This window comes from Lissotriton helveticus, chromosome 10 (assembly GCF_964261635.1).
Source record: "Lissotriton helveticus chromosome 10, aLisHel1.1, whole genome shotgun sequence".
Taxonomy (NCBI): domain Eukaryota; kingdom Metazoa; phylum Chordata; class Amphibia; order Caudata; family Salamandridae; genus Lissotriton; species Lissotriton helveticus.
This window is the reverse complement of record NC_136071.1, coordinates 827,001,511-827,026,343: the sequence shown is the minus strand read 5'-3', so window position 1 is coordinate 827,026,343 and position 24,833 is coordinate 827,001,511. Positions and strand designations below refer to the sequence as shown.

At 44.9% G+C, this 24,833-nt stretch overlaps 1 protein-coding gene across 1 annotated transcript in view; it reads right to left on the bottom strand.

Annotated features, from left to right (window-relative positions):
* Positions 1-5,510: 5,510 nt before the first annotated feature.
* Positions 5,511-24,833, bottom strand: part of ENKUR (enkurin, TRPC channel interacting protein) — a 97,641-nt gene continuing 78,318 nt past the window's right edge. Inside the window, exon 5 of the mRNA XM_078663438.1 lies at positions 5,511-6,116. Coding sequence (XP_078519564.1) covers positions 5,946-6,116 — 171 coding nt within the window. The 3' untranslated portion in view covers positions 5,511-5,945. The remainder of the gene's footprint in view (positions 6,117-24,833) is intronic.

The window sequence follows — 24,833 nt, the reverse complement described above, 5'->3', positions numbered from 1 at the left end:
TGCCTAATCCACCCCATAGGCAGAATTCTAATTCTGGAGCTGCCCCACAGCATAGGAAAATGCAAAATCCTCTGAATAATTTCCAGCGGCCGATTAGTCGCCCTAATTTTCGTGGTGGCTTCATTGATCTTCCACCAGAAGCAGGGCCCTATGTGACTATACTTGCTGGAGTCCCAGAGCTGGATCAGAATTCCCAGGAGAATCCTCAGTCATTGAAAAATAAAGTCACTCACTGGCTCAATTCTAACACACAGCTCCCTGTTCATCATAGAACCAGCATTTTAATGGTCCGTAGAGTGCCATGGATAGGCCCGACACCTAAGTCCTTGGTTGGCGACTGTATAATTGTTTCTTTTGCTGATCCTTACACAGCACAGAATATATGTGTGCGGCCATCGTATGAAGTTAATCCTACAATAGTTTTGAGACCCCTTACCTTCTTTTATCCTCCAAGAACTCATTATGCGAAAGAAGGTTCCTGGACTATTGTCCAGAATGCTGGACGGAAACCAAATAGGTTCGATGGACATAGCCAGCAAAATTGGTGGCAAGGGGCCCCGATGACCAACATGTTTGGTCCTTTGCAGGAGGTGGCAGGATGGTTCCCAAATAATATCCCGCTAAGAAATCGTTTTGAACCACTTATGGGTATGGACGAACAAGATTGACCACCACACTATTCTCCTGGTAATGCCCTCACAACAGAAGATGCCAGCCAGAGGTTGAAGGGTGAAAGTTGCAACAACAACCCATGGGTGAAAGTTCCCATCGGTGACGGTTGTGCTTCCAAACCCCAAGTTCCTGTGGCTGGTATCAATACAGAAAGTGTGTCAAGTGCAATTATTGAAAAACATGTTCCGGAAGTATCACTTAAGCCAGTCACAAAGACCCAAAGCGAACAAAGGATCTGCCTAATTTCATGGAATATTGCTGGGCTTGTTCAAAGACTGGAGGATGAGGCATGGTTAGATTTTGTGGGTGTTTGTGATATTTTGTGTCTCCAGGAAACATGGAGTTGTTGTACACAGGATATTGATGGCTTCCAAGCCCTTAATACCCCTGCTGTAGCCTCGCAGGCTGGTAGGGCAAAAGGTGGTCTAATGACAGCAACCTCATTAAAACTGTGTAAACTCGTAATTACCAAGATAGTTGACACTGCATGGTTTCAAGTGCTTATGCTGGTTAACTTGTTTCCCGAACCGTTGTTATTGATTAATTGGTACTACAACATTTTTGATATTAACGAGACAACTGTAATGTTGAAGTTGGAGGAGGCAGTGACCAGGGCACGTCATGAGTATCCCCTACTTTTTGTCATCTGGGTGGGGGATTTTAACTGCTCTTTGTGTGCCTATGGGGACTCGAAGGTGTGTGGATTGAGAGATTCTCACGACCTTCCTTTGACACATTTCAAACATACACCCCAGGGGGACGCTTTAAATAATATCATCATCTTGAATGACTTAGCTATAGTGGAACCCTGGGTTAGTCCAGACTTGGCCCCGATACCGACATTTCAGGGAAGTAGAGGCACGATGAGTTTTATTGATTTTGTAATTATTTCCAATGGGTATTTTCATTATGTTGATAAATTGGAAGTAGTTGCCAATGCTGCCAGTGACCACAATCCCTTAATCCTATCCCTTTTTTGTCCTGTTAAACTTAAACATTCTATTTGGGATCAACCCATAAAATGTAACAGGAATCAAGGCATTACTCTTAAATGGGGTAAAATAGATGCAGCAGGTCTTGAGGCAGAGATCATAACTGAACATAGTTCGGAATATGATGTATGCCTATCACCGACATCTAATCCCGAAAAGGTTATTGAGAATTTTGAAATATTGTGTGGGCATGTAGCCAAATGCCTTACAAAACCAACTGGGAAAAACAAAAGGTCAGGGCCCAGATGGTTCGATGCTGCTTGCTCGGCCACACATAGATCCCTGAAAGTGGCACTAAATCAAAAACCTAGGGATATAGAATTGGTTAGGGCATCTAGAAAGGCCTATAAAGAAGCAATAGGAATAAGGAAGCTGGATCTAAAAAATCAGGCTTGGGAAGATCTAGAAAAAGCCTCTGATTTGAAGGACGGAAGGCTATTTTGGGAAGTAATTAATCGCCCTCTTTTTATAAGCAATGGTAAGGATAATATTGTGATGCAGATTCCTTGTGAAACATGGGAATCACATTTTGGGGCTATTTTTAACCCACACGGATCTCCACCTAATGAATTGTTATTGGGAGACCCTAGGGAATTAGTGGTTTCGCAATCAACTTTGTCCCTGAGCCTATCACTCACCTTGCAGGAAGTAGAAGACGCCCTGTTGAAAGGTATGTCATTAAAAGCTCCCGGCCCTGATCTAGTGCCATTGGATTTTTTCAAGCACAATCTCAAGATTTGGGCCCCTCTTTTATTAAATGTATTTAGAGCAGTTGTTATTAGTCGTATTCCATCATCATGGAAGGAGGCAGTAGTGGTGCCAATTTTTAAGAAGGGCAATAGATCTGACCCGCGTTGCTATCGCCCAATCTCACTAATTGATGCATCATGTAAGATACTGGGTAGGGTTATTTTGGCCAGATTGGAAACATGGGCAGATTCGGTGGGCCTTATTGTAAACTCGCAATATGGGTTCAGGAAAGGCAAAGGTACTGTCGAACAGTGCCTAAACCTGGCACTGATTATAGGGAAATACATGAAGGCAATGAATTCTTCCATCCATCTTGCCTTCATGGATCTCTCAAGTGCATTCGACACCGTTTGCCGAAATAAGCTGTGGAAGATGATGGAGGATATGGGTTTCGAGGAACCTTTGGTTCTTCTGCTCCGTAGACTCCATGAAGCAACCACCGTAGCCATAAGGTTCGGGCCAGGGGGAGAGAAAACAAAGTCTATTCCCTCGACTGAGGGCGTCCGCCAAGGATGTATTTTAGCCCCCTTCCTGTTCTTAGTTTACACAAATGGGCTGGAAAAATACCTGTTGGACCACTGCCATGATTTTCCAAGGGTTAATGGCAGGAGTGTACCGATGCTCTCTTATGCCGACGATACGGTATTAATGACTCTCACAGGAAATAGTTTGCAGCATTGTCTTGATGCCTTTTACACTTTCATGTTGGACCTAGACCTGAAGGTAAATTTCACCAAATCCTTTGTAATGGTCTGTGGCCCAAAGGGGACCAAAACCAGAAAGTTTGTAGTTAACAACTGCACCATTGAAAAAGTGGAAAACTTCAACTATCTGGGAAATCTTTTTAACAACAAATTAAGTTGGGCCCCGGTAATTAAGACTCGAGTCCAGAGTGCTAGCCGCTCTATTGAAGGACTGTTTCGTTTCTGTGGGAAGTTAGGCCAAAAACCCGTCAAGCATTTAAAAACCCTGTATAAAGCAAAATGCTTGTCAGTAGTTACTTATGGGGCAGGGGTCTGGGGAACTGAAAGCCCTGATGCAATACAAATTATGGAGAACAAGTTTTTAAAACGTGTATTGGCTATTCCACTAAGCTCCTCAAATAGATTTGCCCATGATGAGGTAGGTTTGAGTTATGTGAGTGACACAATCCGTCTTTCTCCCCTCTTATTATGGGGTAAAATATGGCTGTCAGAGGATTTACAATTGTCTAGAGACATCCTTCGGGACTGTCTAAAACTGACACACATGAACAAGATCCCATGGTTGTCTTATGTAAATGAAACATTTCATAAAATAGGGCTGGGTAATATCTTTGATAGTCCTGAAAACATCCAGGGGGATATCAAATCTGTTATCAAAAAAAGTTATTTGAAATCCTCACTTGTGCACCCTTTGGCTAGCCCTGAAGAATTTAAGGTTACTTTATATTGTCAGTTTTATTTAACCTTCATAAATCATGTGCAATGGCGATTCTATTTGACAAGGTTTAGGTTACACATTCTACATTTTCTTTTTGCGTTTCCTAGACAGGGGAGCTGGTGTGAGAGACTGCCCCCCTGTCCCTGTAACAACCAAGATAGCCAAAGCACGCTGCATGTTGTTCTTTTCTGTTCCTTATATAAGGATCCGAGAACAAGGTTTATTAAGCCGATCTTTAAGGAAAAACAACTCTGCCATTATAAAGAGGGTTATAACCATTTGTTAGCTTTGTCTACACCTGACGTTTGTTGTGCAATGTTAAATTTTATACGTGTGTCACTTATGATCAGAAAACGGTATACCTAATTCTTGGCTCCCAGTATCATTTTTTGTTTATGTATACTGTTGCTTTATATTTCTTTTTTCATGATTATTTGAATCTGATCGCATAAGCAATGGGCCAAAATTATCCCTACTAATCAATGTATGTTATTAATTTATTGTACAAACTCAAAAACTGCTCTAAATGAATTTTAAAGTATGTTCTGAAATGTATTAATTGACTTTTATGATTCTTACGCGAATCGAATAAAGTTTATGAAAAATGACTAATTCTGTATGTATCTTGTCACAGTTGCTCCTCTTCAAGATCAAGACAGAGGTCAAATGTCAGGCTATGTCTTCTGACAAACTGCTGTTTGTCTTTTTTAACATGGGGATTGGTGTTTTATAAACTTCTCTCACTTTTCAGTCAGAGAAAGAAAAGTTAACTGAATTATGTGACATTCTTGCTGTGGTAAAGGGATTGTAAAAGGAAATGCTGCAGTATGTAATTTACTGTAACACACAACAAAATGTAAATAAATTGTACACATTCAGCAGTTAAAAAGCAAAGATTTTGTTTGTAGTTCTAAAATATGATGGAAACTAAGGTTTTAGAAGGATCAATACAAATCAAGACACTTTACTTGGTGATGCACAAATGTTAAATATTCACTGAAACCCAATTTCCACAGTAAAACTGTGTATTTGTGCAAATGTTGTGTCCATTTCAATGGAAAACATGCGGTCTGTAAATCGCAGTGCGCTACCACATGATGCTTTTGTTACATTAAAAAAATCAGCCCCCCCCCTCATTTCCATTAAAGTCAGGTGGGTCGCAAAAGTTTATCTTTTTAAAAAGTGGGTCGCGGTTCTAAAAGGTTTGGGAATCAGTGGTGTAGAGGAAATTCTACATTGTATTCAGAGTTTACTCCTGAAATTGGAGGATTTGCCGTCCCCCCCCCCAAATTCTCAATGAAGTCCTTAATTCTTTCGACCCCTTCAATCTCAAATCATTGCAGTTCTTGTGCAGCAGTAGCACCCTGATTTCATTTAGCAAGATGAAGGCCAAGCTTTTCAGTGACTAACTCAGCCTGGTGAAAGTGGTCTGTGACAATGATCACTAAGACCACTTTACGGGTAGACTGACTTGCTAAGTTAAAATTTGCTGCTGAGATAAGCTGTGAATCATTCGTCACACGTTTGAAACCTAGCAAGGCCAACTCAGCTTTCTGTCCTTTCAAAGTCACAAAACTGAGTACCATAATATTGGGTTAACAGTATCACTTATTATTGACAGTGCTTAAACAAAACGAGTTAGGATCATTAGGGTCATTACAGTGCTACCCAACACTCTTTTTATTTATAATACATTTATTAGAATCATTCACCGTTACATGATGTTAATACAATTAATGTTCCTCATAAGGATCAGACACAGACTATATTTTGGAAATATACCATATGGCTAAATGCCACTTTACCATGCTAAGCCCCAAATATTAAAAACGCTGCCCCAACGTTTCTGTACATGGAAAGGAAAAAAATGCAATTTAGTAGTATAGGAAATGTGTTTCCTTCATTCTAAGGCATACACAGAAATAAACCACTCACATTTTCCAGTGCCAAGGACAGCCTCAACAGTTTATGTCTGCCACTGTTACCGAGAAAGTCTTTCTTTTTAAGGAGAATATAAATATAGCGTTGCTTTTTATTAACTTGGCATGTCCTCCTGCCTCCCTCCTATATTACAATCACAGAAGAAAAGACATTTCTGCAGGACAGGCGTCAGTTTGCAATATAGATGATTCTGTGCCTCTCAATCAGTTCAATATCTCGCTCCAGTTGTCTCATCTGAGTTTCCAGTCTTTCTTTGTGAATCTTCTTCGGGGGAGTGTCAATCATCACAGACAAGCCTTGGTACTCATGATGCAGTTCATCCCAGTTCTTTTTCAGCCCCTACGATTAGAAAATCAAAAAGGAAATGGATCAGAAAACATGACATTTAATCCCACATTCGCTAGAATTAATTAGAAAAACATGTCATAACATAATTTTACAAGGTTCATCTCGAAATAAATGTCATAATGTGGTTAAGAACTGATGATTTTTTTCATGAAAATACATTTGTTCACAAAGTAAACACAAAATGATGCTTATTTTTGAGTGGACCAATTGAAATAGTAAGACCATACAAATTGTTCTGAATGCTGCTACAAAACAAATCACAGTTGCACAATTCCCTAAAGTAGAAAACTTTAATATCCAAATTACACCTGCCAGCAAGTTGTACCTACGACTAACCAGCATGTTTTGTCATTCGTAACACTTAACGTGGAGGAGGTAAGTAACCAACAATTGTTACGAACTCACCACAGATGATTTTACTACCATCAGCAGCACGCAAATGGCTCATTTAATTAATCTTTTAGAAAAAAAACAAATTTTTACTAGAAATCGAATTGGTGAGGCTGCATGTAGATGTAATAAAGAAGGCAAAACCAAGAAAATATAGACCATGCTGTATTTATGAATGAAAATATTTTACATTTACAGAGCATGAGGCAGAGATGAGATTGAATATAAAAAGAAAGCGCAGGCCAAATTCTATGAGGAAAAAATCACTCAGGCTTTGAACTCCCCAAAATAACTATTTAGAGTGGTTAAAACCCTATCCACTCCACTTGATAGTAACACCATTCCCCAAGCCACGAACGAAAGATGCAATGATATAGCATCCTTCTTCCACAAAAAAGAGACCTGTATTTATGATCAATTCCAGATGAATCCCAAACCTACGCTAGGGGAGGTAACTAAGGGCAGAGATCTGCCACCACCCCCAATTGTAGCAACATTCTCAACGCTTGACAGAGTCAATCCATAATCTTGTAAAGGCAACCAAATCCGGATCTCCATTAGATCCTGCTCCCCCACATACCTTATCCAAAGTAGCTGAGGTCATATTAACGTCACTTACGGAGCTTCTTAATCTCTCACTAGAGGCGGGCTTGGTCCCTAATCTATGGAAGCATGCAGGAATTCGGCCACAATTGAAAAAACCTTAGCTACATCCAGAAATCCTTGCCAATTTTTGATCCATTTCATTACCCCTTTTCCAGGTAAAGTACTAGAGAAATATGTCAATCGGACATTAGCAAACCTTCTGGAAAATAACATTCTTAATCCAACCCAGATGGGCTTCCATACCCAACATAGCATGGAAGCAGCACTTCTGGTGGTCACAGGGAGCTCAAAGCTATACTGGATAACGGAGGCTCATCTGCCATCCTACTACTGGATTTAAGTGCAGCATTCGACACAGTGGATCACAAGATCCTAAAAGATAGACTTTGCGAGGTGGGAATTCAGGGCAGAGCTTTAGATTGTCTCAACTCGTATCTGGAAAACAGATCCTATCAAGTCATGGACAGAGACTGCCTCTCTGACAGCTTTCCAATGATTTGTGGTTTCCCTCAGGGATCGTCTCTCAGCCCCACGTTGTTCAATATATATGTGCGTCAGCTTGCCACCTTAGTGCAGGACTTTAATCTGTCAGCGGTCTCCTACGTGGATGACACCCAGCTGGTTGTTTCTATTACAGAAGGCCCTAATCCAGGAAATCAATATTTGGCACCCTGTTTGGAAAAACTGTGCCACTGAATGGTGATAAGAGGAAATTAATGATCCTTGGAAACCAGGCCATACACAGACCTCTGATCAGCTGGCCTGTTCACATGGGCCCACAACCCCTGTTTCCAAACCGGTGACAACAAATTTGGGAATATGGTTGGGCAATTTGCTAGCAATGGGCCACCAAGCAAATAAATTGCCGGGCATCTGTTTCTCTTTTCTCCGAATGCTCAGGAAGATACTGGTATTTATCCCAGAGCATCTAAGGAAAACAGTCATTCAATCCCTCAGTTTCCCATCTGTATTATGGCAACTCACTTTATGTGGAACGCACCCAAATAAGTAATAAAGAGCCTTCCGACTGTGCAAAATGCGGTAGCAAGGCTCCTTCTAAAGGTTCCTAGCTATGTCTCCACAAGAGAACCCCTCAAACAGCTGCATTGGCTCCCAATTGAGGCACAGATTAGGTTTAAATCCCTATGTATTGCTCATAGGGCCATAAATAACAAGGGTCCAGTAAAGCTCAGAGAGTTGGTAACCATTCATATTCCAACTAGATACCGGAGATCCTCGCATCTTCCTTTCCTCAGTACAACCAGGGTAAAATGGATGAGATGGGGAGGAAGATCATTTGCACACGTAGTACCGAAGTTGTGGAACGAACTTCCACCCAGTCGCAGAGCACTGAAAAATGAACTTTCCTTCAGGAAGAAACTTAATACATGGCTGTTTCCCCGTTAAAATACCAGAGGCCCTACTCTCAGTACAGTACTCACCAGCGCGGCAAACCTTTGGGTAGCCATGCGCTTTACAAAACATAAACATAATACACTTCAGAGTGTTATAAACGATACAACTACGTTACTGCGTCCCAGGACCTCTGACACCGACAGCAAGTCAGAACTACAATTACGGGCCTCATAAAGAGAACTGCAATCAGCTGCCTGGCGAGGTCTTTGCAAAAAAAACCAAGCGGGCACCATAATGCAACAAATTATATTAATAATTGCGCCGTTCCAAAGGATGGGGGAGGACACATACAAAATATTTCAGTTTTGACTCCAGCTTTGAAAATCTTTGCGCTGGAGCTGTGTGGGGGGAGGGAAATTAATGGTCCTCTTTGTATATTTTGCATTAGTTCCCCATTATTTGGCTTTAGTCTACTGCTTTAAGCCTTCTTAGAAGCTCTTTATTATTGTACAAGTCCTTTAGAGTTCCTGTGCAAAAGGAGCGCAGCTATATTTTCAAAATAGGTGAAATAAATGATCCAATTTACTTGTCACTAAAATCAGCTCCAGAACCCATCCATCCTAGTATGAATTCCAAAATTCTTTGTTTTCTCTGGTTTAATTTTTCCCCTCCGCAGACCCTCAATCTCAGCCAGGCCAAACACTCTGTACAAGCAAAATTTAATCTTGATTAAGGTTCTTCTATCATGTGAACCCACAGCCCCTCCCAGCAATATGTTTCTTTTACAAGCAGGGACCAGGTTGTCTCTCCCTCCTTTACTTTGATTGCCTTTGTGTGGACCTCATGCACCGGCAGCCCACATGAGCGGCTCGATCCCCCATTGCTGATTCTGCTCACGGAGGTCTCATTTGCTGCCCGCGATCTGCTCGTTACTGCTTATCCAGGCTTGATATTTAAAATTCTTCACTGGCCCGAGCCAATTGGTGCCCGAATGGAACTATACCTACTCTTCCCTACCTCCAACGGCCGTCAGAACGGGCATGCATCCTTTTTTATTACCAGCCGGCAGTTCGCCCCCCAGGTACCTTTCCACCGTTGGATTCCCCGAGGCCTCACTCAACCAACGCTTCCAGCAACTTACCAGGCACTTGTTTATAACTTAGTCCTAATGAGATCCATCTACCCATATTGGGATCGAAACTTCGTCGACACATACATCTTCAACTCTATACTGTAATCTGTATCTAATTGTGGAGTATGAGATGTAACCCTGATTGTGACTTTTTGTTTATTTACATTTTTCACAAATTGAAAAGTCATTTTTTAAGTCACTTGCTTGTGGTAAGGAAATCAGCTGATTTCCCTTTACCCCCTCACGGTTGGCTCACTCACCTTTTTGTATATTATCCTTGCGTTGAACTTAACTGTTTAGCTCCTTATTTTTCATTGATACATTCGTAACCCCAATTTTGATTGGTTAATTGTGGTATTGTACTTATTTAAATTGTATGGGACCACTGTTTTCCTTAGCATTTGTGTGGATGGGAGCAGCTCCCTTTCCCTCCGCCAACATGGCTGTTGGTAGTCAATGTATATTAAAGCGGCGTACATGCACCTGCTTCTTTACTGTTCAGATACCACTGGGTTACAACTAGCTCTACAGCAGTTGCTCTGCAAGCCAGCCATCTTTCTGCAAACAGGTCCCTTTCCACTGCCTGCTGAAGAACTGAACAAAGACCAACTTCAATTCTCTTGGTTGTGCCAGAGATTCTGATGAGAACTATTTCTGTTGTGATGGGCACAAGTATTTCTCAAGCATCAGGCTGAGTTCTTGAAAACAATATTTTTGATATTAACATATGTGTTTCTCTTAGAGAGATTATCTCCTTTCCACTGGAATGCAATAAACAAATCTACTGAATCTACCAGACATCGGCAGAGTTCATGAGCTTGCCTTCCCTATTAAATATTTTAAAATCTGGATTAATAAGAACTGGTTGGTTCTAAAATATTATTGGTGGGGAGAAAGAAGGTATTCTGAGTTTGTGCCGTTGTAAACAAATTATTAAAACGTGACTGAAATAAGAATATTTATGAGGTTGAACTTCACTGAGTTCCATGATGGAAGCTCGACTGTGAATCTCCAGTATTATTCGAATCATTTCTGTGAATCATGTTCGGCAGCCTGCCTCAGGGCCTGAAGAGACACATTTGTCTAGAGGATCCTAGAAGCATTACTGCCCCACCATATCTGGTCTTGAATTTTTTCCTTGTTGTTTGGACACAGGAGCACACCAAGTAGTGGACAGCCCGCTTGTACACAGTTTTCGCATCTTCTAGGATGGTGCTACCATTCATGACTGGTGCCTCAGTGGGACCTGGTGGTACTGTAGCATAGGTGCTACATAGTTCATCTTTTGGTATTAATATAGAGGTTATTATTTTCTAGGACTCAGCAACAAATGCCTGCAACCAATTCGGGCTACATCATTGAACTAGCAAATGGCTACAACATGTGATATTGGGCTTAGCGAAAATCTGCAACGATAATCGCCTCATTGTAAACAATGTCAATTCAAAGATGTTCGTTTTTGGCAGAGTGATAATGAAGAAAGGAAAATGAATGGTGAAGAGAATACAAAGGCTTCATTGCAATTGTTGTGTGATTATGGTACATAATAGCTTCCTATTACATCTAAGGTCGCTGAAACCTATATCAAACACTTTAGTATATGCCTAGATACACCTGGCAAAAAAAACTAACAGGGCCTGGCCTAAAACCCTTTTTAAATGTTATTCTAGCAAATGTCATGCTATTGTTAATGTATGGATGACCAGGCTTTAATGACATGGTCATAAAATGTTTGGAGTTAGCACAATGTTATCTGTTTACAAGGTTGTTTAATCTCTAATCATCAATCTGGCAGGATCGCGTTTATTCTTATTTAAACAAATACATCAATTACGTTGTAAAACTTTTGAATCTGGCTTTAAAACTTGTTCAACATTGAGACATGCTGGATTAGTTTTAAAGCCTTTCAAGCATAAGTACAGCTACCATATCTTCTTGAGCAAATGTCCATAAAAATTAAGAGCGAATATATAAGTTGTGCTTTAGTCTACTCAAGATTGGCGCAACTGAACGACAATGGAGTTGTAGTTGGACCAATAGTGGCTGCATGTTCTGTGGGTACAGGCCTGAAAGTCCAGCTGAATACGTTTCACAATGGTAAAGCCTAAGGTCCACATGTACTAAACACTCGTTGCGAAATACTGGTCAAAATTTTCAACCAGTATTTTTGAGACCAGTTTGAAATTTTGTGAACCAACCTCTGTATTAATAGGTCGGTTCACAAAATAATCACATTGTAATGGGTCACAATTCGACCTTCCTCGTGAATATAAATGAAGTAAGTATCAAATGGCTACCCATTACGATTCGTTGACATTACCACAATGGTGGCTGCTAGGGTCAGCAGAGCACCATGTCTGTGATTGCTTTTTAAGAAAGCAATCGTATACACAGTGCTTAATTTGTAAAATATGAAGTGCAGGTGCTCACAGTCTTTAACAAGGCCACACCTACTTCCTGAGCTCGGCCCACTCCCTCCAGTGGCCCCACCCACTTCCCTTTATTGGCTCCACGCACATCCACTCAACACATCGGAGTCACCTCCTCCCTTATTGAGTTCCGCAAGAAGATGAAGGGCTGGCTCTTCTCAAAAGCAACTCAGGCACCTCACACCTACACACCTGCCCAAATCCCTGAATACCCTCCTGCGTGATTAGTGCACTATACAAATCAATATAACATAATATAACATATTGGAAGCCTATGACAAAAACTTAAAAGTGAACTCAAATTAGAGAAAGGTCATTTGAGGACTTGAGGCAGCTTTCCAAATATAAGAAAATGTGCTTGCACTTCGCTGTTTAAAAGAAAGAAAAGAATAAAGGAAGGAATACATTAAAGAAGGCAGTAACAAATGCAGGCAGGAAGAGGAGCACTGGAGTAAGGAAATAAATAAGTAATGGATGAAAGAAGGAGGAAATAAGAAAAGAATGTGAAAGGAAGAAATGAAGGGCTAGAGGGAGAAACACACCATGTATGTTTGTAAAGCACATATTCACCAGAGGGGGCCTTGACACCAAATTAAAATTGTTGAGATAAAACACAGATTCCTGGAGTAGATATAAACATATGTGCAAGAAGGAAAAAAATAAAAGGGAGAGTGAGGGAGGAGGAGAGGGCTAAAGGCAAAGATAGATGCAGTAGACAATGCGAAGAAAATTTGGAAAGCAGAGTTTGGGATTGCAAGATTGGAGTGGAACGTTATGAGAAAAAAAAGTGAAAAGAGGAGAAAGGCAAGGGAAGAAAAGCGAACAATGGGGAGCGTATGAGAGTAGAGTGGAAGGGAAAGATGGAAAGGTGAACAATGAAAAGCATTTAATGAGGGGGGTGGCGATTAAGAGAAAACGCAGATGTAGGGCAGAAAGTGAAGTAAGATTGGAGAGAAGTGAAGGTGTGAGGTGAGGTGAAGGGGAGGAAGAAAAGCAGATACTGAAATAGAGCAAGCAAAGAGTAGACCTCTGCTTTATTAAATATACAGTCATTAATTATGTAAAGTTGAGGGGTGACAGGAGTGTATCATTCTTGGCCTGTCTCATCAATGCACAGCAGTGTTGTCCAAGACACACAATAGCGATTCATTAACTGTGTTAAGTTTTATGCCATAAAAAGATGTTTTGTTATGTCACAATAGGTATTCCTGATAAAACATAATAGAGTGTCAGTTATACCATTGGGATTACGCCTTGATGGAGAACCACACGCTCATGCTTCAAACAAATAGTTCTATTACATGATCAGACTATAAGTCGCAAAATCCCACTGCCACCTATTTTTAAATTAAGTCAGACATTCAACTCCATTCAGACAAGCTTCTACACATACTTTTTAACTAATAAAGCACAAAATTCAACTGAGGCTGCCACCTGTGCTATATTAGGATTGTAATTTATGATCAGCGAGTAACAAAAGGACGCCTGTGACAAAAAACAGAAACCCACTAAGCTATCCACGTAATATAGTTCTGTCATCTGCATGGTACATGTTCTACATTATCCCTCTGTGCTACAGTCAAAACTTCAACTAAACAAAACTCTGATCTCTCTCCTACAGGGACATAAGGCTGTAAGTATGCAGCAGGGGTTTACGGGACATGGGTCTTTGGAGGTGAAGAGAAGGTGTGGGGCGATAGATCTCAGCAGGCTTGTGGGATGGGGGGAGGTACAGAGCGCCCAACACAGCCTAGCCCCTCTGATAGCACGTTTTAAATCAATGCTATTTTTCTCCAGGTCAAAGCTGAGAAATTCCCTGTGTATCCTCTCTCTGGTTAGGGGGTTATTGGGAAAGCCTCCTGGTTTGAGTTGGCAAGACTGAGAAGGGCTTAGCGGTCTCACGTGCAAATTCAAAGTGTGGATACTCTAGGCCCAGTGCATGCTATAATACAAAGCGATGGTGGGGTGGGGTGCTCTGAGAGTGAGGGAGGGAGCCAAGGGGTACTGTAACAGGAGTGAGAGAGTGTTGTTGCAGGGAGGGGCATTGTGATACAGAGGGGAAGGGGACTGTAAGCAGAGGGGCACTGAGATACAGGCGAGAAAGGCACTGTGGAGAGAGGGTCACTGGGATAGTGGGAGAAGGCCACTGTGGAGAGAGGGGCACTGTCGGAGGTAGCGGTGGGGCACAGTCACAGTGGCAGGGATGGGAGGTGTTCTTCAAGGTGGTTGTGGCTGCAGAAGGGAGAGGACGGGTCTGATAGAGATGAGATGGTACTGGGACAGGTAGGAGCGTGGTACTACTACACTGACTGGCAGGAAGATATGTTTTTACTTTTGGACCACCCTCAGCTTCTTCTCTTATTTTGTTATTATGCTGCAAGGCCTTGTCTGGGCTCCTGAAGCAGGAAGCTACTGGGCAGTTTCCTGCGGGTGCCACTGTGCAGGAATTCATCGATGGTGTCCCACAGCCAAGCACTTTTCTGTCACCTGTAGGATAACAGTTGTGTGTAAAATAGCGCGCACACACAACTCACCTAACCTTGCAGCTTTGGCTGCACTGGAAAGCGCAGACTCCTGGGTAGCGCAGCTGAAATTATGCTCCCAGTTCACCGTTTGTGCAGTTTATACTGTGCATTACACAACACACCTGCCCTTCCCCCAACCGGAGGACCAGGCACTGGTGCACGCCAAAGCAAGCACACTAGCAGCATGCACCAAATATGAATGTACAACTGCACAAGCCTCGCTCGAGGCTGGGGCTTTTTAATGGCCTGTGCACAGTGCTGGCTGTGCATGGGAGAAAAATTCAATAGACCCGGCCCTGAGAAATAGGTGCCGGTGCTCAGCACCTGAAAGAATTAAGCACTGTGTATACATATATATATATATATATTTTATACATAGATTTGCGCAATAAAACTTGAATACGAGGTTTAACCTGCTGCGAGTGCTATTCTATTGATTTTTTTGAACCGGGGAGCTTGAAATATATATATATATATATATATATATTAACTCCCAAATGCCTGAAGCTTCAGGAGGCACACGACAGTCCTCCGCCCTCCGGGTTGATTAGTCAGCGCCTTTCACCACCTCGCTTCATTCAGTCTTGCCCGACGCGTTTCAGGGAACTCCTCCCATCATCAGGGGCTGCCTTCAAAAAACACTCGGCCTACTATAGGCAAATAAATGTGCCTGATTATCAACAAACACTCGACTTTACTTAAAAGCGATAATAAATTAAAGCACACCAAGCGGACTACAAATCCCAGAAACGACGGTATGACGCAGCTTTCCAGCAGACGCCTACCAGGTGATTTGAACATAAAAGAGCCGTAAACCAGTGATGCCAACACGAGTGTTTTTTGAAGGCAGCCCCTGATGATGGGAGGAGTTCCCTGAAACGCGTCGGGCAAGACTGAATGAAGCGAGGTGGTGAAAGGCGCTGACTAATCAACCCGGAGGGCGGAGGACTGTCGTGTGCCTCCTGAAGCTTCAGGCATTTGGGAGTTAATACTACAACACGGCCGCCTGGGCCGTGGGGAGAGCACCATCAACTGCTGTGAACATGACCCTTCACAGCGGAGTGAGGCGGACGCTTCCAAACAGTTTGGAGGCTGAGCACAGAACTCCATGTAAATGACACAGCGCACTGAACCGCGGAAGCAGCCTACTATAGGCAAATAAATGTGCCTGATTATCAACAAACACTCGACTTTACTTAAAAGCGATAATAAATTAAAGCACACCAAGCGGACTACAAATCCCAGAAACGACGGTATGACGCAGCTTTCCAGCAGACGCCTACCAGGTGATTTGAACATAAAAGAGCCGTAAACCAGTGATGCCAACACAAGTGTTTTTTGAAGGCAGCCCCTGATGATGGGAGGAGTTCCCTGAAACGCGTCGGGCAAGACTGAATGAAGCGAGGTGGTGAAAGGCGCTGACTAATCAACCCGGAGGGCGGAGGACTGTCGTGTGCCTCCTGAAGCTTCAGGCATTTGGGAGTTAATATATATATATATATATATATATATATATATATATATATATATATATATATATATATATATATATTCACTGAAAAAACCATAGGTTTCAGGAGTTATATAGTTAGGAATTAGCTTTTAAAAAACCTTTGAAATTCACTCAAAAAACTATACGTTTTAGTGGTGTTATAGTTAGCTGGACATTTTACTCATACAAAACCATTGAAATTGCTCCTATATAGTTAGTTGTACTAACTATATTTCGCGCACCCGCAATCCACTGCTGATGATGTCACATATTAGATCATTCGTGACATGGTCAGTGACATCACTGATGACATCTCAAATGACATCACTGATGACATCACTGATGACATCATCCAGTAAATGTGGTTTGCTTCGTTATTTAAATATGCATTATATATATAGTAATTTGCATTGAAGAATAATTGGATATATATAAATAAATATTTGGATGGAGGATTTAGTAGCAGTGTAATTGACTGTTTACTTGACCAATTTATAATGTCTCACTAAATATAGTGGATAGTGACTAAACTGTGTGAATATCTGTATCACTTTCAGTTGTGTAAACTGACTCTACAGTTGGTTACTAGCTATGTGAAAGTCTATATTAGTTATTGATTAGTTAACTGAGTATTTGTATGGGAGTGTGAAAGTGTGTGTGGTTCGGTGGGGGGTGTGTGACTGTCCAAAGATGTGTGAATAGTTGATTCAGTAGATATATGAAGTTAAAACTACATGTTCTAACAGTTGTTTGGGTGAGTGAATATCTTTATGGGTGTGGTGATGAGCAAATATATTTCTCAATGGTACAGGTCCAACAAACTAGAAAAATAAAAGGCAGTGTGTGTGTCAGTTGTTGTATATAAATAAGTATACATAAGACACAATGATTGTGTGAGTGACTGTATGGATAACTGTATACTTGTAATAATGATTTTATAATTCACTAAGTATGACTTACTACCTAAATGAATAGAAGAAGTGGTGTTTGTATAAGTGTTTTGCTAAGTAAATATGTAAGTATGATCCATTGTTTGCGTAAGTGAGTAGGATGACTTCATATGTGAATAGGATGCGTGCTGTTGTTTAATGTCGATATAGATGTATAAGTATTTTTCATAGTGTTCTATTGTTCATTGACAGCATGTATGAGTGAATCCATAGGTAAGTGATTAGATGTGTGTATACATCTATGAATCACTGAGTGGATTTTTAGATACTTGTATTGCTGTGACAATGGATTTAAATATGATACTCTGTATTTTACAAAGAGTGATGAAAAATTGTAATAGTGTATGAAAAGGTGTATGTGATTGTCACGTGGATGATGTCATCAGTGATGTCATCAGAGATGTCATTTGAGATGTCATCAGTGATGTCACTGACCATGTCATGAATGATCTAATATGTGACATCATCAGCAGTGGATTGCGGGTGCGCGAAATATAGTTAGTACAACTAACTATATAGGAGCAATTTCAATGGTTTTGTATGAGTAAAATGTCCAGCTAACTATAACACCACTGTTGGACCTGCAATGGGCAAGCCCAGCACAAAGGGGGTAGCTTGGCTCAAGTGTCAAGGCAGTGAAGGCTGTAGGGCTAAGCCGGCTCTGACCCAATAATAACCCCCTGCACAGTCACACCAAAAAGAAGGACACCACACCACTGCTGTAGAAAAATATGATTCCTTTATATAAAAGTTCTCTGCTGTAAATAGGGATCAATTGGGGAAGCACATTCACATTTCATTTGTTACAGCACTCTGGGATTCAGGTTGAGAATAAATACAGTAAATAGGACTTCAGGAACACTGGTGTTGCATAAATATTAGGAATAGCTCCATCAATAAATAAAATGAATATAAGGTTTATATATCACCAATACATGGAATAATAAAGCCTGGTTCATTTAAATGCATAACCACATTTTCATTCTGGTATCGCTGCCACCAATTAAATAAATCAGGAAGTTTACATTTGCAAGATAAACCCACTTTGAAAAAGATAACAGTACTTGTGGAATCATGGGGAATGCATGCGGGCTTCTCTGGATTCACGGTGCACTGGGGACTTTTTTATGTTCACGCGGGGCCCATGCGCGTGTACCTAAAGACAAGGAAACACGGTAAATATGACATTTGGCCCTCCGCTGCCACCGGGGAAGGATGTCCGCTTGCCGGTGTGGTTTACTTGAGCCTACGGCAGTATCGCAGGCACCAGGGTAGCACAGTTCGAAGTCAGTAGACGAACGAACGGCTGCCAGCGTGGTCACTCAGTCTCAGCGCTCGCTCAAATCAACGCCGGTGCACAGTTCCTTGATAACGCAGCACCCCTCCAGGGGAAACGACCCACCTCACTACGGCTGCAATCGAATAGCGATTCAGTCGGGGCACAGCACTTCCTATGCCTGCATCAGGGTTCTCAGGGGCTCCACGGACCTCCCTCCGACTTCCTCATACGGGGGCTGGTCCCGCCCACGGCAACAGTTTCCCGGGTCTCTGGGAAAGGGCAGGGACGCTAATCCCGCCCAATGAAGGCCGGCCTCTCCCCGCCCCGGCGCACCACCTCACCTTCGATCACTGCACAACCAGGAAGTGCGCAATGCCGGTGGGGCTCGGAGACGTCCGAGTCCCCCGCGATAGGCGCTATTCACGAAGGGGGCACTGTGGAAGGTCGCGACTCGACTTTTCTTCACGATTTTGGCACCGGGGGGGAGGGGCGGGGAGGCAGCACATAAACTTGGCCACAGTCTTTTGGGGCAATGAGGCACTAGCTGGGCAGGCGCTGTCGGCGCAAGGTTACTGGAACACGCCTGACTGGAACGCCAGTCAGGAATCAGGCTATTAACCCTTGCCACTCTACTGCCTGTGCTCTCAGCCACCTCAGGGGTCAGCAGGGCAGGTGTCACTCTGGTGTCAAGTCTGGAATCTGAATTACATCTAAAATGGCCGCCAGGGACTGGGCTTTATATAGCCAGTGCCCTGAGGTACTGGCACGAGCCAGAAGGTTCTAGAACCTTCCCTGGCTGTGTCAATGGCATGGCACTTTTGAGGTGTCTTTTGGTCACTCAGAGCCACCGTACTGGGGCTCTGGAGCAGCCATTTTGTGTACCTGAGGAAAGTTATGAAATTCCTGTCAGGAAAGCGCGCCAACCAGAAAAAGCGCCAAAACCTCAAAAGGTCAGGGTTCAAGGAGGCTCCAATGGGAGTCACTCACATGAGGGAAATATGTGTCCACCATTTTAAGGTTAAACACACACAGGTTGCCAACCTCAGTTTTCATGTCCACAGGTTTCGCCAGGCGCCTTGTACATAGTTGCCAGAAACCTTGTGAGCAACTGGGTGTCAAGGAACACCTAGCCCCATGAAACAACACACAAAAAGGTCCTGGTAGACAAATAAAAAACGGCAAATTTTGGGAGGTTCAGGGGAACCAAAGAAATCATATTGGTGAGGGGACTCTCAGAAGCAGACGGGTCCAACACACGCCCCCCCCCAGCCGAAAGTGGGGAGAACTACCCAACCCCTTGGGAGTCCTCAACACTAAGGCGGAAATACCTGGAGAGACCGTCTGCATTGGCGTGGTCAACTCCGGGCCGATGTTCCACCCGAAAGTCCATTCCCTGTAGGGAGATAACCCCAAACTGTTGAAGTGGTCTTTCCCCCTTCATCTGCATGAGCCAGCGAAGGGGTCGGTGGTCTGTCTGAACAAGGAAGTGTGAACCAAACAAGTATGGTCGCAGCTTCTTCAGTGCCCAGACCACCGCAAAGGCTTCCCGCTCAATGGTACTCCACCTCTGTTCCCGGGGAAGCAGTCTCCGTGACAAAAAGACCATGGGTTGATCCAGACCCTCTTCATTGAGTTGCGATAACACCGGCCCAATGCCAATATCGGATGCATCTGTCTGGACAATGAACTCTTTCGAAAAATCTGGAGCCTTCAGGACTGGAGCTTTACACAATGCTTGTTTCAGAGTGTCGAAGGCTCGCTGGCAAGCCTCCGTCCAGATGACTCTCCTGGGTTGCTTTTTGGCCGTGAGTTCTGTAAGGGGTGCCACGATAGTGCCATACCCCTTCACGAACCGTCTGTAGTAACCTGTGAGGCCCAGGAAGGCTCGGACCTCAGTCTGGGTCTTGGGGGGTTTCCAGGCCATGATTGCCTCAATCTTCGCCTCAAGGGGCTGCACCGTTCCCCGGCCCACCAAGTGACCTAAGTACACTACCGACCCCTGTCCAATCTGACATTTGCTGGCCTTGATCGTCAAGCCAGCCCGTTCCAGGGCCTGGAGAACGGCTTGCAAGTGCTGCAAGTGATCCTCCCAACTGCTACTGAAGACAGCTATGTCATCCAAGTAAGCAGCAGAGAATGACTCCATCCCGGTGAGGATCGTGTTCACCAGCCGCTGGAAAGTGGCAGGAGCGTTCTTGAGCCCGAAAGGCATAACGCAGAACTGGTAGTGTCCATCAGGTGTGGAGAAGGCTGACCTTTCCTTGGCTCCATCAGTCATGGGAATCTGCCAGTACCCTGCAGTGAGGTCAATGGTACTGAGATATTGGGCAGCTCCCAACCGGTCAATCAATTCATCCGCCCGAGGGATCGGATGAGCATCGGTTTTCGTTACCGAATTGAGTCCTCGGTAATCCACACAGAATCGTAATTCTGGTGTGGTGCCAGGTGGGGCAGCTTTGGGTACCAAAACCACCGGGCTGGACCAAGGGCTGTTCGAAGGTTCGATGACTCCTAGCTCCAACATCTTGGCTACCTCGCTTCGGATGCTGGCCTTCACCTTGTCAGACAGCCGGTAAGACTTTGACTTCACAGGTGGGCTGTCTCCTGTGTCCATGTCGTGGGTACACAGATGGGACTTACCCAGGACAAGGGAGAACAGCGGAGCGAATGTCCCCAGGACCTGGCGACATTCCTCCTGCTGCTCAGGAGTCAGGGATGGTGAGAGTTTTACTCCCTCCTCTGACCCATTCTTTTCTTGAGACGCAAGGAGGTCAGGGAGAGGCTCTGTGTCCTCTTCCTCTGATCCGTCAGTCACCATTACCAACATGACTTCGGGCCTCTCGAAGTGGGGCTTGAGGCGATTGGCATGTAACACCCGATGCGGATGCCGAGGGGTCCTTACGTCCACCAGATGGGTAGACTTGCCCATCTTCTCCAATACCTCATAGGGGCCTGTCCAACGGTCCTGGAGAGCACACAGCTCCCCCGGCTCCATCACCCACACCTTCTGTCCAGGCTCCAACTCCACTGGGTGAGCATTGTGGTCATACCACGCTTTCATAACTGCTTGACTGGCTTCCAAGTTGTCAGAAGCTTGCTTCCACAACTTAGCCATTTGGCTTCGGAAGGCCAGCATGTAGCTCACCACATCCTGGGGAACTTTCCGGGGAGACTTTTCCCAGGAGTCCCTCACCAGGCTGAGAGGTCCACGTACAGGGTGCCCGTACAAAAGCTCGAAGGGGCTGAAGCCCACTCCCTTCTGTGGCACTTCCCTGTAGGAAAAGAGCAAACAGGGTAGGAGGACGTCCCATTTCCTCCGCAGGCTTTCGGGTAGACTTCTGATCATACCCTTTAAGGTTTGGTTGAACCTCTCCACGAGGCCATTGGCCTGTGGGTGATAAGGAGTGGTGAACCGGTAGGTCACTCCACACTCCTTCCACATTGCCCGCATATACGCTGACATGAAGTTGGTCCCCCTGTCAGACACAACTTCTTTGGGGAATCCCACTCGGGTAAAGATCCCCATCAGGGCCTTCGCCACTACCGGTGCAGTAATGGTTCTCAGAGGAACTGCCTCTGGATACCTTGTGGCGTGATCCACCAGTACCAGGATAAACCTGTGACCGGATGATGTCGGTGGATCTAGGGGCCCGGCAATGTCGATGCCCACCCTTTCAAAGGGGGTGCCAAAGACGGGAAGTGGTTCCAGGGGACCCTTCAGCTTCATCCCTGTTTTCCCACTGGCTTGGCATGACACGCACGACCGACAGTATGTGTCGGACGCCACCCTCATTCGAGGCCAATAAAAGTGGGGGACAAGCCGGGCAAAGGTCTTGTCCTGACCCAAGTGTCCTGCCAAGGGAATCTCATGAGCCAACTCTAATAGGAAGGCTCGGTAACACTGTGGGACTACCAGGGCCCGTGACAGTCCGTGCACTGGCGCCCTGGGTTCACTGTAGAGGAGACCTTCCTCCCAGTAAACACGATGGTTCCCAGACTCGTTACCTGCTGCCTGGGCTTCAGCCTGTTGCCTCAGACCCTCGAGGGTGGGACATTCCCTCTGTCCCTTGCTTAGTTCCTCCCTGGACGGTCCTCCCTCCACTCGCCACTCAGCGGGGATAGGTAGGTCCTCCATCAGAACTATGTCCTCCTCCGCGGACTCCGTGTCCACCTCCACAGGTGGCCTATCCGTCTCACGGGGCAAGGACATCGAGGCAGGCTCCTCCTGTCCTCGAGATGCTCCCTCATCAGCAGCTGGGTGGGCCATTGTTCCAGGCTCCAACCCATGCGACTTCTCCTCCCGAGCAACCGCAGACCTGGTACTCACACAGGCCCAATCAGGTGTACCCAGCATCTCAGAATGAGTCCGGTATTCCATCTCCTTCCAAGCATTGTGCTCCATATCATTGCCCAGTAGACAGTCGACTGGCACGGCAGGGCTTACGGCAACTCGAAGTGAACCTGCAACCCCTCCCCACTCAAAGGGAACCTCGGCCACGGGATAGTGGCACATTCTGCCGTCAGCCATCGCGGCTGGGTGAAGTACGCCTGGAATCACCTGCTCTGAAGACACCAGATGACTCCTTACCATAGTCATACTGGCTCCTGTATCTCTCAGAGCTTCCCCTCTATGGCCGTTGATGGTGACCCACTGCCCATACTTGGTAGTATTTGAGGGCACCTGGATCTTTGGAACCATCACCCGATCACCCAGGGACACTAAGGTGACACCCGCCCACTCCCCCCCCCTTAACTAAGGGCATCTCCTCCCCGAGCACTACACTAGCGACTCCCGAGGCTTTTCCTCCAGTGGGAGGGGGTGGTCTCTTTGGGCATTTCACATCTCCTTTATAATGTCCAACACCACCGCACTCAAAGCAATGGACAACCCTTGGCTGCTGACTCTGGCCAGGATTAGGGTTCTTTAGCGGGTTAGCCTTAGAGTTGGGAAAGGAACTTTTCCCCTTAAAATTATTTTGGGGGCCTTTGGAGAACTCCTTTTTCTTGTTATCTCCCCCCTCTTTCTTCTGGGGAGCACCCTGTCCGGACTTCTGAGAATCTCCTCCCGTCCCCCTCGTGGACACTCGGGTACTTGTCCAAATGTCCGCCTCATCAGCAAGCTTACGGGGGCAAGTAAGTTTGCTGTCTACCAGGTGTTGCCTCAGCTCGGGAAGACATTTCTCGAGTAGATGTTCCTTGAGTATTAGGTCGTACAACCCTCGATAGTCTTCCACCTCACTACCTTGGACCCACCCATCTAGGGCTTTCTTGGCATAATCCAGGAAGTCAACCCAATTCTGTGAGCTCAGTTTGTGGCTGCCCCTAAACCTCTGCCGGTATTTCTCTGGGGTCAACCCAAACTTTCTCATGAGCGCCACCTTCATGGCGGGGTAATCTACCTGCTCCTCCCGGTCTAGGGCCAATAGGGCATCCCTACCTGTCAGAGGCATGTACCGGTATAATCCACCACCCCAATGCTTCTCATGGATCCCATGGGCTCCTAAGGAGACCTCATAGGCGGTCAGCCACTTGGCTATGTCGTCTCCAGCGGTATAACTGGCGACCACGTCCTTGGGTAAATGAGGCCTGGGCTCCCTGACAAATTCCTTTGACTCGACACCCCCCGGAGTGATGTTACGGGCCTGGAGGTCGAGCTCTCGTAGCTTGAGCTCATGTTCCATCCTCCTCCCTTCTCTCTCTCTCCTATCTTCCATCTCCAGCTTGGCCAACTCCGATCTGAACTGTCTCTCCTCTCTCCTGTCAGCTAACTCGGTCTCTGACAACCCTCTTGAGGATACACTGCTGCCCTCCCGTGAGGCTACCTTGGGGCTGATTGACATCTCACCCACCCCAGGGGACATTCCGCAGTTCCCTCAATGACAGTACCTCTGTCTGACTCCTCCTCCTCTACCGTTCCCTCCGGGTGTGCTTCCACCCAGGCTCACAGACTAGTACGGAGCTCCTCTCTTTTGGCCCCTCGCCTAACGAACACTCCCCTTTCCTGACAGAAATCATTGAGCTGTGCCACAGTATAGGTCTCCAGCTCTGACATTTCGAATTCCATCTTGTCAGTGAAAAGTGTGGACAACCACCTCGAAGTAGGTTATAAGGATATGGGACTCTGAGGGTCACCTCCACCCACCTACAGAAGAGAATTTGGAAAAAACAAAATGTTAAATCAGAGGGCCGCTGGGAGAAAACTCCGGGTGTGTACCTGTGACGCACACTGAATTATTATGGGGTACAGAACAAGCACGGCTCGCAATCCCAACCGCTGAGCACCAATTTTATGTTGGACCTGCAATGGGTAAGCCCAGCACAAAGGGGGTAGCTTGGCTCAAGTGTCAAGGCAGTGAAGGCTGTAGGGCTAAGCCGGCTCTGACCCAATAATAACCCCCTGCACAGTCACACCAAAAAGAAGGACACCACACCACTGCAGTAGAAAAATACGATTCCTTTATATAAAAGTTCTCTGCTGTAAATAGGGATCAATTGGGGAAGCACATTCACATTTCATTTGTTACAGCTCTGGGATTCAGGTTGAGAATA